This window comes from Heteronotia binoei, chromosome 6 (genome assembly GCF_032191835.1).
Source record: "Heteronotia binoei isolate CCM8104 ecotype False Entrance Well chromosome 6, APGP_CSIRO_Hbin_v1, whole genome shotgun sequence".
Taxonomy (NCBI): domain Eukaryota; kingdom Metazoa; phylum Chordata; class Lepidosauria; order Squamata; family Gekkonidae; genus Heteronotia; species Heteronotia binoei.
The window spans coordinates 40,948,685-40,963,537 of NC_083228.1; the positions used below are offsets into that span (position 1 = coordinate 40,948,685).

A 14,853-nucleotide genomic window follows, 5' to 3' on the forward strand; every position below is an offset into this window, starting at 1 on the left:
CTAGCCTCTCTTGGCCCAGGGATTTTTAAAAGATTTTGAGAGCTAGATCTCAGTGCTCTCTGGGGAACATATGGGGAGAGGCGGTCCCTAAGGTAGGCAGGTCCTCGGCCATATAGGGCTTTAAAGGTAATAACCAGCACCTTATAGCGAACACGGTACACAACCGGCAGCCAGTGCAGGTCCCGCAGCCCAGGCTGCACGTGTTCCCACCGGGGTAGTCCCACCAACAGCCTGGCCGCCGCGTTCTGCACTACCTGAAGCTTCCGTGTTCGGCATGAGGGCAGCCCCATGTAGAGGGCATTGCAGTAGTCTAGTCTCGAGGTGACCATTGCGTGGATCACAGTTGCTAGTTCGGTGAGTTCCAAGAAGGGAGCCAACTGCCTCGCCCTCCTGAGATGGAAGAAGGCGGATCTAGCAGTGGCAGCTATCTGGGCCTCCATTGATAAGGAGGATTCCAGTAGCACCCCCAGGCTCTTGACCCTGCGCACTGGTATCAGTGGCGCACCGTCAAAAGCCAGTAGGGTGATCTCCCCTCCTGGTCCGCCGCGGCCCACGCAAAGGACCTCAGTCTTCGCCGGATTCAACTTCAGCCCACTCAGCCTGAGCCAGCCAGCCACGGCTTGTAACGCCTGGTCCAGATTTGTAGGGACATCGCCAGTCTGGCCGTCCATCAATAAATAGAGCTGGGTATCATCAGTATACTGATGACAACCAAGCCCATACCTCCGTGCAATCTGGGCAAGAGGGCGCATGTAGATGTTAAACAACATCGGGGAGAGAACTGCCCCCTGAGGCACCCCGCAATGAAGTGGGTGTCTCTGAGACAGCTCCCCCCCAATTGCCACCCTTTGTCCCTGACCTTCAAGGAAGGAGGAGAGCCACTGCAAGGCTAGCCCCCGAATTCCTGCGTCGGAGAGGCGGCGGGTCAGCAGCCGATGATCGACCATATCGAATGCAGCCGATAGGTCTAACAGCAGCAATACTGCCGAGCCACCTCGGTCCAGTTGTTAATGGATTGAAAATAAGTTAATGGATTGAAAAATGGATGTATTAATATTTTGATACCCAGCAGGTTCCATGAATCTCATATCCATTTAAAACTAATGTTTTCAGAATATGTTGAAGAAATGGCTGAGAAATCACAGTACCGAATCTTCAGCATTACTTAATAATTTTAGCAGATGGTTGAAACTTTAGAATAATCAAGGATGTATAGAATTCCTTTATTATTTTTTCTACCAGAGGTCCTGAACTTTTAGTAGCTACATGACCTGGGATATCACCATATCTCTATACAGATACCTATATTGTATGGCTCTTTAAAGCATCGGAATTCTGCCAGACAACAAATGTTCTAACACATTAGAATTACAGCACAAGTCAGAGGGGGGTGGGGCTGAAAGCGCTCTGGGAGCAGACTTGCTGCTACGTGGGTGCCAGAAGCATTTGCGCCGATGTGTGACCGGCGCCACCACAGTGGAGGGGAGTTGTGTGGGCGAGGGGCCGCCCCAGTGCTGCTCCGCCCAAGAGCAGCAGCGCCTGAGGGCTGCACCCAAGCGTGGGTGGAAGTGAGGCACAGCGTGGCATTCAGGCGGAGGAGGGGGTGCAACCAGGCTAAGGCAGCTTCCTGAGAAGTTTGGCCCATGACACGCCCCCTCCGAGAGGCTCAACGTTACGCCTGCAAAAACAGCGGCACGTCCCATAGCCACTCGTTGAAACCAAAAACAAAGGTCGCCTCTGCCGCTGCAGAAGCTCACAAACCCCTTAGGGAGCGGCGTGATTGCCTCACCAATCCCCTCGCGCCGACGAGCCCCCTCCCCAGCACCCAATCGCGGTCTCCCCCCCTCCTAGAAATACTTCCGCTCTGGCGTCGCACAACTCAGTTGTTAGGAAGAGGAGCGCATGGCGGGAAGTTCTGCCGCCGAACTCCCAGCCATACAGACTTAGAGTGAGGGACAGGCAGGCACGTTGGTGACGGGTTTTACACTGCACGGTTGCTTTGACAGTATCTTTGACTTGCGAGGGGGAGAGAGAGGTCTCTCCCCTGGGACTAACTCTTGGTTCCAGGTCTCCACAGGTTCCAGGCTCCCGGAGGCTCTGCATGCAAGGGCTGTCGCCCATGGCTGGGTAAGTTCCACTGTCGCCCCCCCCCCCCCAGCCTCCCCTTGCTCTCGACCACTTGGTGTGCGAGCATCTCTGGCACTTGAACCAGGCAGTGGCCTACGGCAGGGGGCATTTGCTGACCCCACTCCCCTGTACTGCCACCTGCTCCCTTCCCTTGGTCTGCCCTCTGCTGCGTTCCCAACCCCCTGGCAGGGCACGGAGTGTGTGTGTGTGTGGGGGCAGTTGGCCCGTTGCGGGGAGGTGAGTCAGAGACTGTCCCTTTAAGAGAGCGCCCAGATGAAACGCAGCCTGCTCTTCCAGCCACCGCCCCTGCAGTGCTCTTGTTCTCTGTCTCCGTTTTGCATGTGGGACTCCAAAAAAGAGGCTTCCGTGTGTGTCGCTCCACCGCCGCTCCACTCCCTCAGCTGTTTCTGCCCGCTGCTCTGAATGGAGTCCCGCCCACGGTGAGACTGCCCAATGCGCGCCAAGGAGACTGTTGCACTCTGTTCCGGAAAAATAAAGTCTGAGCTGTGCCCTTACTCCTGTTGTCTCTCCTGCTTGGCATCTGCTGCACGTTCCCTGGGCAACCCCCCCCCCCCTCTGTCAGTGGCCTCTCTGAGGGAATGCCTGGGAGCGTGGGCAGACTTGGTTTTGAGGGGGGAACGGTCTATGAGCCTCCATGCTGCCCCCCATGAGGCTGGACAGGGGAGGAGAGTGCTGCCCCTCAGCCTGCGTGGGCTGACAGCCTACCCGACCCCACAGGGCTGTTGTGCGCAGGGCACTAAGGAGGGTGGATGATGAAGTGGACTCAGAGTTCTGTGGCTGATGAACTTGCACTCTGAGTTCTGTGGCCCCCAGGGGAGGTGTTCCATGCACATGGCAGGGGGCGTCAGGGCAACACAGGGGGTCTCTGGGTGGGGTGTGTCTGCTGCTGGGCTGCTCACTCCCAGACACACATTCCAGCCGCTGTCTATGACAACGAACTCCTGCACTTGGTACTTCCTGCTTGTCTGCCTGCCAATGGCAGAGTCTCTGGCAGTGGGAGGGTGTGAGGGGATTGACAGCTTCTCCGTGGTCCCGTGCGGGCCTGTCTCGCCCCCACCCCCGCCTCGCCACCAAGCCAGGCTTCTCGTACATGCATGTCCAGCCTCACTCCTGTTCCCTCCCTGTGTTGGTGGGACATCTCTCCTTTGCCTTTGATGGTCTGTCCATCATTGGCTCTGTTCTCTGTTTGGAGGTGGATTGGGGATGGCTATTAGCCTCTCTGGGGCCGTCTCTCCCCATCTCTGACTGTCAATGGGGGGGTGGGCTGGCCCTCCCCTCCGGCTGCCTCTGCCTCCCTTGCGTGTCTATGCCAGCAGTGTTGCCTTGGCGACCGTCTCCCTCACGGCAAGCTACGCCTCTCCCCTCCCCACACTCCAGCTTGCCGAAGTCCCCAGGAAGTCTACTAGCGGCGTGGCAGCTACGCCACAGCCGGCCGCCACTTACGTCTGGATTGGGCTGCCCGAGTATCAATACTCTTCTTCTGTAGCATCAAATTAATTCATGTGATATTTGGCAGCATGAGTTTTTTTTAAAAAAGCTAAACTAATGGTGTAATATATATATATATATATATATATATATATATATATATATATATATATATATATAGTTGACTACTTTTAGGAGTGTCAAACTGGTATCAGGAAGACCCAATTTTGAACCCCAATTGTGCCATGGAAGCTTGCTGGGTGACCTTGGGCCAGTCATACTCTCTCAGTCTATCCTGACTCACCAAGTTTTTATGAGGATAAAATGGAGGACAAGAGAAAGATGTAAGCCACTTTGGATCCCTATTGGGGAGAAAGGTGGGGTATAAATGAATTAAGTAAATTACATAAATAAATATAGGGAGCCTAAATTTAATGATAGAATGTGCTATTGAAGATTGTTAAACTGCTGGAATTGATTTGGAAGTTTAATGTAATGCAGTATAAAAAATTGGTTACATTAACACATGAAGCTGTCTTATACTGAATCAGACCCTTGGTCCATCAGAGTCAGTATTGTCTACACAGACTGGCAGCATCTCTGCTGGACCTCAGGCTGAAGTCTTTCACATTGCCTACTGCCTGGTCCCCTTTTTTGTTAGGTGGAGATGCCAGGGATTGAATCTGGGACCTTCTGCATGCCAAGCGGATACTCTACCACTGTGCCATGGTCCCTCTCCAAATTTGTACATTTGTTCTGATAAATGAATTAGTGGCCTTCAGATCTCAAATAACATATCTATATGTAGTCCGTAAAAATATGTGGTTTCACAAGTTGATTTCCTTATATTATAAAGTTATGTATTCTATGTATGATAATTTGAAACATTTTCTTCCTTACTTCCAGAAAGAAGTTCGCAAACATATATCAGGGAAAAAAATCTCTGCACGGAAAGGAAACTCGAAAATAAAGGTACATTAATACATATTACTCTAGAGAATTTTATAACATTTATTGAAACAGAATTTGAAACAAGTTTTCTTTCCCCAAAGACTCCTTTGTTCTCCCATGCTCTTTCTCCTAGAAGGTATATTTTTAAAGGGAAGCATATGCATTTTTAACACACTTTTTGTTTAAAGGGGTTTTTTAAAAAAAGAAAATCAGGTGACTTTCATAATGTAGTTGAGATTAAAATGCGACCACATTCATAATCCCATTATCTAAACAGCCAAGGTTCCACTTTCCTATTGAGATGTTAGAAATTTCAGGAGCAAAAGTAGGGGATTGAGAGGTTGAGGAATTGTGTTGTTTAAGCATTATATTTATAAATGTGAAAAATTATTTTGATTCCAATAACTTGCAATTTGTTTCCCTTTGCATAGCAAGTGCAAGATGACATGTATGGTGAAAGAATACAGACAGGTGAAGTCTTAGACCCAAATCCACATGGAGGTAATTCAGTATTTTCCTTCCTTACCAAGCTGAAGATAAAGGATATTTTCATACATCAGACTTAACAATGGTTCCACATGATGAACCTGTTACACTGCTGCAAGTTGAAAGTGGAATAAAAATAAAGTTTCACATATGAACATATCAAGCTGCCTTATACTGAATCAGACCCTTGGTCCATCAAACTCAGTATTGTCTACTCAGACTAGCAGCAGCTGAAGCTGAGGTTTTTCATGCCTATTTGCCTGGACTCTTTTTAATTGAAGATGCAGGGGAATGAACCTGGCAGATGCTCTACCAAGCAGATGCTCTACCACTGAGCCACTGTCCCTCCCCCAAGCTGTAGCACTGTATTTCCTCTAAAACATTGCAATACCTTCTCCCCACAATAAGATCCTATTATATGTATATTGGGAAGTCAGTCTTGTTCAGTAAAGGTCCTGATGCCTTTGCATTTGTCCTTTCAATGTTGTTTTTATAGCAAAATTAAATACTACTTGTTCTCACAGCACTCATAAATGAATAGTTAGTCATTACATAAGAACTTAAGAGAAGCCATGTTGGATCAGGCTAATGGCCCATCCAGTCCAACAGTCACACAGTGGCCAAAAAAACCAAGTGCCATCAAGAGGTCCACAAGTGGGGCTAGAAGCCCTTCCACTGCTCCCCACAAGCACAAGAATATACAGCATCACTGCCCCAGACAGAGTTCCAACAATAAGCTGTGGTTAATAGCCACTGATGGAGCTCTGCTTATCCATTCTCCTCTTGAAGCTGTCTATGCTTGTAGCCACCTCTACCTCCTGTGGCAGTGAATTCCACATGTTAATCACCCTTTGGGTGAAGAAGTACTTCCTTTTATCCATTCTAACCCGACTGCTCAGCAATTTAATTGAATGCCCAGGAGTTCTTGTATTGTGAGAAAGGGAGAAAAGTACTTCTTCTCTACCTTCTCTATCCCATGCATAATCTTGTAAACCTCTATCATGTCACTCCGCAGTCGACGTTTCTCCAAGCTAAAGAGCCCCAAGCATTTTAACCTTTCTTCATAGGGAAAGTGTTCCAACCTTTTAATCATTCTAGTTGCCCTTTTCTGGACTTTTTCCAATGCTATAACAGTGGATTAAGTGCGTGGATTCTTATCTGAGAGAACTGGGTTTGATTCCCCACTCCTCCACATACACCTGCTGGAGTGACTTTGGGTTGGCCATAGTTCTCTCAAAGCTGTTCTGCTCAAGAGCAGTTCTTGGAGAACTTTTGCAGCTCCACCTGCCTCACAGGGTGTCTGTTGTGGGAGGGGAAGGGAAAGGAGATTGTAAGCCTCTTTGAGTCTCCTTCAGGTAGTAAAGAGTGGGGTATAAATTCAGTCATTCAATCTGTTCTTCTTCTTCGCTACTGTGGACCTAATCTGTGGCTGTAGAAATGGAGCATCCAAACAGAACTTTCCTTAGCTCCACCCTCTGTGGCTTTCATTTTAACCCTGCCACTGGAGGGCTTTTTTCTGGCACAAAAGATAATAGATATATTAATTTAACATTATATAGATTCCCAGCCTTCATTTTTTTAAAAGTACACAGCTGTTCTTTCGGTTGCAGAGTTATGAAAAATGAGCAGCCAGTATCATCAGTGTAGAAATTACCTACATGTGCTTAAATCTGGCCACAGTGCCCGATCTCCATTCATTCCCTCTTTTTTCATTCTATTTTAGTGGGAATTCACTAGTGGCACAAAATAACACAAGAAGGCCTAAAATTATTTTAGATGTGAAGCTCGTTGGCCCAAGGTCACCCAGCAATCTTCCATGGCAGAGGAGAGATTTGAAGATGGGTTTCCCAGATCCTAGTTAAAATGGGAATATGTAATTCAGATAAAGAACACTAATAAATTAATGCAAGCTAAATACTTCCCAAATATTGAAAATTGTATTTAATTTGGAATGAAGGTTTATTAACTATTGTAAATATAGAAGTTTTGTGTTAGATTTATTTAGTAAGGGCACAATCCAACAACAGTTAAGCACTTTTTGCTAGGCAGTGAATTATTATTTGAGGCTTGGTGCAAAAATAAAATTGGTCTGGAACGCATTGCAAAAAAAATGGCTGTCTAACTGAAATGTATGAATACCTAAATGAACTATGGATTGCAGAACACAGAAGAAAATATGTATGTTGCAAAACATGTTCTAAAAATTTTTGCTGTTTCTTAAAAATACTAGCTGTGGGCGATGTAGAAAATCAAAGCCGTTTAACTGAAGCACTGCGAGACAGAGTAAGAGTAAAGTTGAAGAGTTTAAAGGTAAAAAATAGTATTTATTTTTGTAATTATAGAATGTGATGTTACTGTTATTTGCTTTAAGTGGGGCTTCTCAAAAAGATATTTCAGAAACTGCAGCTGATGCAAAGTGCTGCAGTCAGATTGATATCAGGGAGATGTATCCAAAATCTTGATATGTAAATGTATTGTGGTAAATGTACTGGCTGGCAGTATTTTTTCAGCTGTATTTTACCATACATGTTTTGAACTATAATGACCTAAACACTCTGGGTCCAGCGTATCTGAAAGAGGGCCAAAGAACCACAAATGCGATAAACATCGTAGAATGAATCTGTGGCAAGAGCCGCTTCCCATTGCAGCCCTGGAAGTAGACGTGCCAGTCCCCAGTTCTGGGCAAGAGATCCCCTTGTTTTGCAGGCTCCTCCTCCCCCGACATTTGAACTTTCCCAGCAGTATAGATGTGTAGGTGAGGTCCTGATCTGGTTGCCAACTTATTTAGCAGCAAGATTAGGAGAGGCAGGGCTTTTTTTGTAGCAGGAACTTCTTTGCATATTAGGTCACACACCCCTGATGTAGCCAATCCTCCAAGAGCTTATGGTAGGCCCTGTAAGAAGAGCCCTTTAAGCTTTTGGAGGATTGGCTACATCAGGGGTGTGTGGCCTAATATGCAAAGGAGTTCCTGCTACAAAAAAAGCCCTGAGAGAACTTTTCCAGCTATGAATAATGGAACAATCTTCCCGGGGCCATTTGTTTAATCCAAACTCTGCTGATTACAATATACTTTTTTTCAGATGGCTTTTGGAAATGGAGATTCTATTGACCTTTTCCTTGGCTTTTGAGCCTTTTTAAACATCTGTATTTTTTCCTGATGTGGCATTTATATGATGTTTGGATGTCTTTAAGGCTTGTACTAGCTCTATTATTTTTAACTTTTAAATCTTTGATAATAATCAACACTGGTATTTGGTAATTAATAAGATAAAGCTTTTACTGCTCAGGTAACACATGTTGTATTTATGTGCATGAAAGGTGGAAAGTTCAGTCCATTTGGAAGGCTCATCTTCTTTCCCACAACGCCTGAAGCAACTCAGAAAGAAATCCTCTGCAAAATATGGAAAGCCTGTAAGTGCACTTTGTGCTTCTTCCTTTTTTATTCTTGATGAGAAAAAGTACACTAAGGCCCTGTTCAGACGCACAATATAATCAGATGTCGCTGCTGTTTCCATCTGGATTTAAAGTGGCTGATCAGACAGTAACATCTGCCTCCCGGTATTAACTCGTGGTAGCCCCCCACAATCCTTCTCAAAACTGGATTATTTTGTTACCTGCTCCTATGCGGTGTTTTTTGAGTTGTCCAGTTTCACCTCGTAGTTTTCTCTGTCTGGATAGTTCTGCTATATTAACCAACTTCCGGATGTCTGAAGGCTGTCCCAGAGTAAAAGGAGCCTCAGACATCTGGTTTATGGTCGCCATTTTTTTTACTACTTAATGATATGTGCATAACCGCATAACCACATAATGTTTTACCTATGTGCATGCGTGCTTGCACATATGCGCATAATGTGCACATGCACATAATAATTGAGGAAACAAGAACTGCACGGTGTCGTTGTGTGGATGGCAGAAGACGGTTTCACCGCGGAGTGATTTGAATTGCAGTATGGCAGTCTGATCGATAATATCCGGAACAAAGATATGAACAGAACCAGGTCAGTTTAACATGGACTCAACATGCTGTGTGAACAGGGCCTAAGATATGTTTTGTTTTAGACTGTACAAGAAGAAATATCATCTGAGGAACATCACTTTGATACTAAAGACGAGAACTTTGAAGTTATAAAGGAGGTAAATAAATAATTATAAAATGGCTGCTGAGAGTGAGTGAGTAAATTGCTTTTCTCCGTGTTCACTTTGAGGCTTAATTTGAGCATGTTTAATTATGATTACATAGGCTTGGATCCAAAGAACCACAAATGGGATAAACATCACAGAATGGAACTGTGGCAAGATCTGCTTCCCATTGCAGCTCTGGAAGTAGGCTTGCCAGTCCCCAGTTCTGGGCAGGAGATCCCCTGGTTTTGCAGGCATCTCCCTCCCCAACAGCCACGATGTACATATGAACATATGAAGCTGCCTTATACTGAATCAGACCCTTGGTCCATCAAAGTCGGTATTGTCTTCTCAGACTGGCAGCGGCTCTCCAGGGTCTCAAGCTGCGGTTTTTCACACCTATTTGCCTGGACCCTTTTTTGGAGATGCTAGGGATTGAACCTGGGACCTTCTGCTTCCCAAGCAGATGCTCTACCACTGAGCCACCGTCCCTCCCATGTACCTTTAGATCTCAGGCAGGCTCAGAAGCTTGCAATGGCTTCTGTTTTGGAAGGTGTGTGTGTGTGTGTGCCTTTAATCTAGCAAGACTGAAGTGGGAGGCAAACAGGAACAGCCACGTGTGTGTGAGGGAGAGGAAGCTAGAGAACCCAATCCCTCTGGACAACACAGGACTTTTCCTGCTACACTTTCAGATTCCCTTTGCATAGTAAAAGGGATAGTAAAGCATTAACTAGAACCTGGCTATGGGATAGATGAAAACTCCACCCCCCAGACCACTCTCTCCATAAGTTGGTTGAAATACAGCAGGTTGTTACATTCAGCAACTCCAGTGAGTAAAGCTATCTATACCATTGCTCCAGGGAGATCACAAAAGTGTGGGCATGCAGACTGTTTATTTTGGCTGCTTTGTGTGTGTGTGTGTTCACTTTCATTTTAGTGGAAGTGCAATTGCTGCGGAACCATTTGAATGCAAAAAAGGGGGTGAAGAAATGAAGACTGTATTCAGGGGAACTGCACTGCTGTATTTTTATTTATTTATTTTTAGGGAATGGGAAAGTCTCCCAGTTCCATCCCCAAAATCCCCAGATATTTCCTGACTTGGACCTAGCAACCTTACCTAGAAGATATGTGGTGGACAGTATGGAATGTTGTGAGCACACGGGGGGTGGATTGCTGTGGGAATCAGCAAAAGTCTCTCTCTCTCAAACACACATTCTTGTGTAAGCTCTTCTATTGAAGGTAAGAGGGAGTTAGATAAACTCCTTCTTGGGGAACTGCAATGGGAAGAAGGAAATGGAAAAGTTCTTTTATGTGAACTTCACTCCATTTGTGCATCATCTGATCCAACTCTTTACTCTGACAGATGTAAACATTTCAAATGCCCTATACTACATTGGTTGAAATGTGACTGTTGTTTTAAATATATTTTAATTAACCATGCAAATGTAATATTGTCTGGACCTTTATTACTAATGTATGAATAACGTTATATATAAGTCATATCCCCCTCCTTCTGCAGAACTTGTAAGTACGGTAATCTAAATTTTGATAATGGAAAGACTTAAACAACAACAGAGAAACGGGTGGAGTAAAAGAAGCCAGCAAAAAAAGACAAGCAAATGCAATTGTGTGTGCTCACCTGTACTTAACAAAATGGGTAGTAGGAAACTTGTTACAGTGGATGCTGGAGTTGGAAATGGAAGGTCATGAGACAGTAATATATTATTAGGGTTAAAAGATGTAGCGAGGGCAAGGCCATGACCAGCTTCAAAGGTCAGTATGAGGAATTTGTGGTGAATGCAGAAGCAAGCAGAGTGAATACAGAGATCTGAGAAAATGCATTACATGACCTGAATGATATATGACTTTGGCAATGGAGTTTGCAATAGAGATGCAATAACTTCAGTATGACAAGGAAAGGTCTGAGAGGAATAGGTTGCCACAGTTACAGTAGGATATGGCTCAAGCTCGAAGCTGAGTTTTATTTGGGAGGAAGACATGGATTTTTATAGCATAGAAGGGGCGGTGTTATCACAGTATAACATTAAATACAGGAGACAGGGAAGAGGGAGAAATTGAAGACCAAATCAAGCCTCAGTGCCAAGATGGATGGTGACACTGTCAGTAAAAATGAGGAATGAAGAAAAAGAAAGTCGAGAAGGATGGATGTTAGCAATGCTGATAATTTCTTGGCTTTTTTCAGCCTCAGAATGAAATTGCCTTAGATGAATGCTTTAAATTTTTCACTGCATCGTTTGAAGACTGTCCAAAGCTGAAAGAAACAGGTCAGGAGGGTGAAAAGGTATCACTATTCTTCTCTTCATAAAAACTGTTCTTAGATGTCCTGGTGTTCAAACAGTTCTGCACATTTAATTCACTCTTTCTGCTATATTTAAGAGAAAACTATGAAATGATATATATTGAAAACTTATTGTCTGAGGCTCATAATTTATTTATAAAATAGAAAAGAACCCAAGGATAAGAATAACATAGTCCTTTCATAAGGTTCTTGGATTAATGGTGTCTTCTATTATAATCAAAATAAGTATTTTACACAAGTGTAAAGGCACTGTTTGTGCAACTGGAACTTTTTAGGAAGTTCTTTACTTCTTTTTTTGGCAGCTTTTGCATTAACCATTTGCGATGATTACTATCACATACATTATAATAGCCATGGATGCCTTTCCCCACATTTTACAAATCCTAAAGGGGTGTTCAGGCAGGGTTATGGCAGATATTTCTATAAACATGGGGGGAAACCCAGGTTTTCAGAAAAGCACACAAATAAAAATAAAATTAGGAGACAGCCTCCACTTTCAAGTATAATAGCAACAGCAGCGTGTGTGTGTGTGCTGAAGCAACCAAAATGCAGCCAAACAAGTGATGGGGAGAGTAGAGGTGGTGAAGGGCAAGGCTGCAGTAACAGGAATGGGGACCCTCTGGGGTGTGGGTAGAGGAAAGCAGAAGCCAGAAAAGGTGGTAGGGAAATTTAGGAGCTGGAGACAAAATGGATGCCAAGCAGCAAGATAATGGTGGAGGAGGAACAAGGGAAAGTGAAAACAGAGTGGAGTGGTGGTGGAAGTAAATGCCTCTCCTCTTCATATTTTAACAGGTTTCTCACTTGTATATTTCCAAATTAAATAATTATTTTTAATCTAGTTTATGGCTGTCATTTGCCACACATTTATATCCTCCTTGATGCAAGACCTTCCATGGTGCTATGTAAGGCTTTTCTGCTTCAGAGAAATGACTACTATGCTATTTTGAACAAATAAAAATGAGCAGTGTGATGATCCTGTAGGAAAGCCCTACACACATTGCATGGGCATCTCTGAGAGAGGGGAACTGCTGCTGTGAAAAATTTAACAGAAACTCTAGCGGTGTGTACTATGCTTTTGTGAGTGCATCTAAAATACTTTTTTGAATCATAGCTTTTATATCAGGAGAAAGTATACACCAAATTATGTTCGCCAGCTCCAGACTAAGAAATTCCTGGAGATTGTGGAGGTGGGGGAAGGTGAGAGCACATCAGGCTAAACTGCCATAGATTCCATTCTCCAAAGCAGCCATTTTCTTTGGGGGAACTGATCTCTGTAGTCTGGAGATCCATTGTAATTCTGTAGGATCTTGAGTCCCCACTCATAGGTTGGCAACCCTAACTCTGATAGTAATATCAAACAGTTGTCTTGTTTTCACTGTTTTGATCAAAATTGCTTTCCACACCTGCATTTCAGTTCAGGAAAAAAATGTTAAGAGATTGTTCATGTGTCTCTTTCATCTCTTCTAATTTGGCCTTGGCTTTCATAGAGAACATGTGAGAAGTTACAGAGATGGAATCCATCTCTTCCAAAGTATTTTGCATCCAACTTGGAGTCATTGTGGAAAGCAGCAGGATCAAAGCTGTGAATTTCTTTTCACCAGAGGAGGAAGCACAGTGTTGCTGGTGGGAGGGTAGGGTATAAGAGAGCAATAATTCATTTTCATTGGGGCATTTAAATGAGACAAGATTAGACAATCTAATATGTTCAGAAAGTTTAGAAACATTCAAGCCAACATAATTTATGAATTCTTGGGAGTCTCCTTTGCTTTTCAAGGAGAATGTAGGGGTGGGGGGTGATGCTGGAGGTATTCATGACTCATGATGTCTTTAACTGCGACTACAAAGTTTTGGCAGCTTACTTCTGTATCTTAGGTTGGGTGAAAAGAGTCTCTGTGTCCTTGACTTGTTTTCTGTTCCTACTGCAATAGCAATTAACCAACTCCAGAAGAAAGGGCTTATCGTTTTCTTACTTTTGGGTATATTTCACAAACTCTGTTTCATTTCTTACCACAACCTTGGTCTTATCAGTTTATTTATTTATTTATTGCACTTATATCCCACCCTCCCCAAACGGGCTCAGGGAGACATTTCGCTGAAACTTACTATTTCCGGAAAGTATTTTGTTTTTTAGGCAATTAGTTGCAACACCTGGTAAAAGCTGTTCTATTTTTGGGTGGGTGGGGGGGTGGGTACGTAACTTCCCTGAAATGGCTCTTTTTTGCTTTATGAAGTCTTGGTCTTGGTCTAGACTCTTACAAACAGGCTGCCAAAGGGCGGCAACTAAGTTAGAGATGGTTGTCATGGTGGGGCAGGGGAGAGACCACAAGCAGCAAGACCTTAGGCCTCTTCCCATGTGTGCAGTGGATAGTGCATCAAAATGTATGCACAGTCCAGAGAACAGCAATCATGTTTGTGATATTTCATCTGCATTAGAATTTTCCTTATGTGGTTCATTTTTTGGCAGTTATGAAGCAGCAGTTGCATGCTGAAATGTACAGTCCTATGAAAATGTGCGCCACTGATTTTTGTGGGCTTACCCCCTTCCCGCCCCACCCATACAAGGACATAGGATTGTAAATTTAGGCAAATCAGATCAATGTCAACTAACCTGCAAAGGAAATTATCCTGTGAGTGTTGATATTTGTTCTCAAAGAGGAAGAGGGAAGGTGTATCCAGGACCCATTTAATGTCTCATAGGAGGATTCTGCTCTGGTGCATGGCCACTAAACTTGAAAGGTAGGAAAACAAATTTCCTAAGCATCATGATCACAGTACAGTATAGTAGCATTTTCTGGATGTGGCCAAAGGGCATTGCAGTCAGCCACATAGAAACAAATAGAGCATAAACATGAATAATAAATAACATTGTTAAAGCAAACCTAAAAAGTGCTTATCATGTAAAAATGCCTACTGGTACGACTTTAGGCCTTGTTTTGTTGGCTGCCCAGAAATGATGACATTCTGTGAGACTAGCAAATCTGTGTGAAATATTTTTCTCTAAGAAGTGCTTATATCTGTTCTGTATTTTTTTAATCTAGACCATATTATGTTTTTAGTTATTCTGCAGACTTCTCTTAAACACTTTATATATATATCCCACTGATTTTCTTCTTGATGAACAAACAATAGAATTCATCAGAAGACAGTCCTCAAAGCCTCTGTGATTTGAATGAACAAACCCTGCTGCTTGACCAAATGAAAGAAATACTGCTGCCAGAATTGCTTGAAATAAAGCCTCCTGAATATGAATCAAATAACTCAGGCAAGAAAAAGCAATCTGAGCCACTTTTTGTACCAAGCAGTTCCCCAGGTACAATGTTTTGAAATACATTGATGATTTTTACGTTGATCTTAAAAGATTGTTTTGACATGGTAGAGTTTTCTTGTTAAAATCACAATTG

At 43.8% G+C, this 14,853-nt stretch overlaps 1 protein-coding gene across 1 annotated transcript in view; it reads left to right on the forward strand.

The window, feature by feature from the left end:
* Nucleotides 1-8,334: 8,334 nt before the first annotated feature.
* Nucleotides 8,335-14,853, forward strand: part of CC2D2B (coiled-coil and C2 domain containing 2B) — a 52,171-nt gene continuing 45,652 nt past the window's right edge. Inside the window, exons 1-4 of the mRNA XM_060242659.1 lie at nucleotides 8,335-8,424; nucleotides 9,073-9,147; nucleotides 11,342-11,434; nucleotides 14,582-14,762. Coding sequence (XP_060098642.1) covers nucleotides 14,648-14,762 — 115 coding nt within the window. The 5' untranslated portion in view covers nucleotides 8,335-8,424; nucleotides 9,073-9,147; nucleotides 11,342-11,434; nucleotides 14,582-14,647. The remainder of the gene's footprint in view (nucleotides 8,425-9,072; nucleotides 9,148-11,341; nucleotides 11,435-14,581; nucleotides 14,763-14,853) is intronic.